The sequence below is a fragment of the Bos mutus genome, chromosome 15 (assembly GCF_027580195.1).
Source record: "Bos mutus isolate GX-2022 chromosome 15, NWIPB_WYAK_1.1, whole genome shotgun sequence".
Classification (NCBI taxonomy): domain Eukaryota; kingdom Metazoa; phylum Chordata; class Mammalia; order Artiodactyla; family Bovidae; genus Bos; species Bos mutus.
Window position 1 is genome coordinate 3,823,730 of NC_091631.1, and position 1,474 is coordinate 3,825,203.

At 42.8% G+C, this 1,474-nt stretch overlaps 1 protein-coding gene across 1 annotated transcript; it reads right to left on the bottom strand.

The window, feature by feature from the left end:
• Positions 1-547: 547 nt before the first annotated feature.
• Positions 548-1,474, bottom strand: LOC102283499 (olfactory receptor 4C3D). The gene has a single exon (XM_005900636.2). It carries the CDS (start codon positions 1,472-1,474, stop codon positions 548-550), a length of 927 nt encoding a protein of 308 aa, XP_005900698.2.

The following is a 1,474-nucleotide window of genomic DNA, read 5'->3' on the forward strand; positions in this document are numbered from 1 at the left end:
AATAATTTCAAATTTTCTGGCTTAATTTTTGTGCCAAAAAAAGGAATAGTTTGTGAGTTATTATTATCTCTTTTTCTAGGTGTTTCATGTTGTTGATTTTGGAAAATTAATATAAAATTCAGCACTGATTCTTAAACTTCCCCAACTCTCCATGAATCTATTTAAGTATATCTATTCCTTACTGGCTGTCCCAGAGGCTCTGCAAAAACAAGATTTCTGACATGAAGGTCATATGAAAAAATCCATTTCATCCAAGTAACTTATCTCAATAATTTTTAAAAATTAATAAGAAGACATTGGAAAAAATATATTCTACAATAAACTAGGGGTTTATTGTTGATATTCTTGCCATTGGCTATTCTGAAACTGGGAGTAAAAATATAGAAGTCTTGGCAAAGTATTTTAAAAATTTGTCAAAGTGCCTATTTTCTAGGCTGTTTTTGTCAATAGTCTGCAAAATTTGCTAATTTACATTCACAATTTACAGCATGTATAATCCTCCCTGTAAATGTATATAAATCATCACTTTCGTGGTATCCTGAATAGCCTAAGTTGCTCTCTTCTTCATCAGACTCCTCATGGCTTTTTTCACCTCTGTGTTTCTCACTGTGTAAATAATAGGATTTAACATGGGAGTGAGGGTTGCAAAGAACATAGCCACCCACTTGTCCACAGGGTAAGTGGCCACAGGGCGTGTGTAGGTGAACACACAAGGCACGAAAAAGAGCACCACTACTGTAAAGTGGGCGCCGCATGTAGAGAGGGCTCTGCGTCGTCCTTCAGAGCCGTGGGATCTCAGGGAGCTCAGGATGACTATGTAGGAAATGAGCAGCATGGTAAAAATGAGCAAGCACATGCCCCCACTGTTGGCTGCCACCACCATTCCCAGCCTGTAGGTGTCGCTGCAGGCGAGTTCCAACAGGGAGAAGAAATCACACATGAAGTGGTCAATGACATTGCGACCACAGAAGGTCAAGTCCATCAAGAAGAGAATCTGCACTGAGGCATGCAGGATCCCCCCTATCCAGGCCACCACCACCAGGAGCCGGCAGAGCCCCTGTCGCATGATGGTCGTGTAGTGCAGAGGCTTGCAGATGGCCACATAGCGGTCATAGGCCATGACAGTGAGAACGATGACCTCTGATGCTCCCAGGAAGTGCTCCAAAAAGATCTGAGCCAGGCAGCCTCGCCAAGAGATGGTTCTCCTCTGGAACAGCAGGTCAATGATCAATTTAGGCGTGGTGACTGAGGTGAAGGAGGCATCTAATAAAGCCAAGTAGGTGAGAAAGAAGTACATGGGAGCAGAAAGTGTAGGGCTGAGGAAGATGGTGATGACTATGAGCAGGTTGGACAGAACAGTGAATAAGAAAATGAACAGAAAGACAATGAGGAGTATTTTCTGCACGTGTGGATTCTGTGTGAGTCCCAGGAGGACAAATTCAGTCACATTGTTGGAAGGGCTGAAGACATCCAT

Excerpts from the sequence above, each read along its gene's own strand:
- LOC102283499 (XM_005900636.2), bottom strand. The coding sequence starts at position 1,474 with ATGGATGTCTTCAGCCCTTCCAACAATGTGACTGAATTTGTCCTCCTG.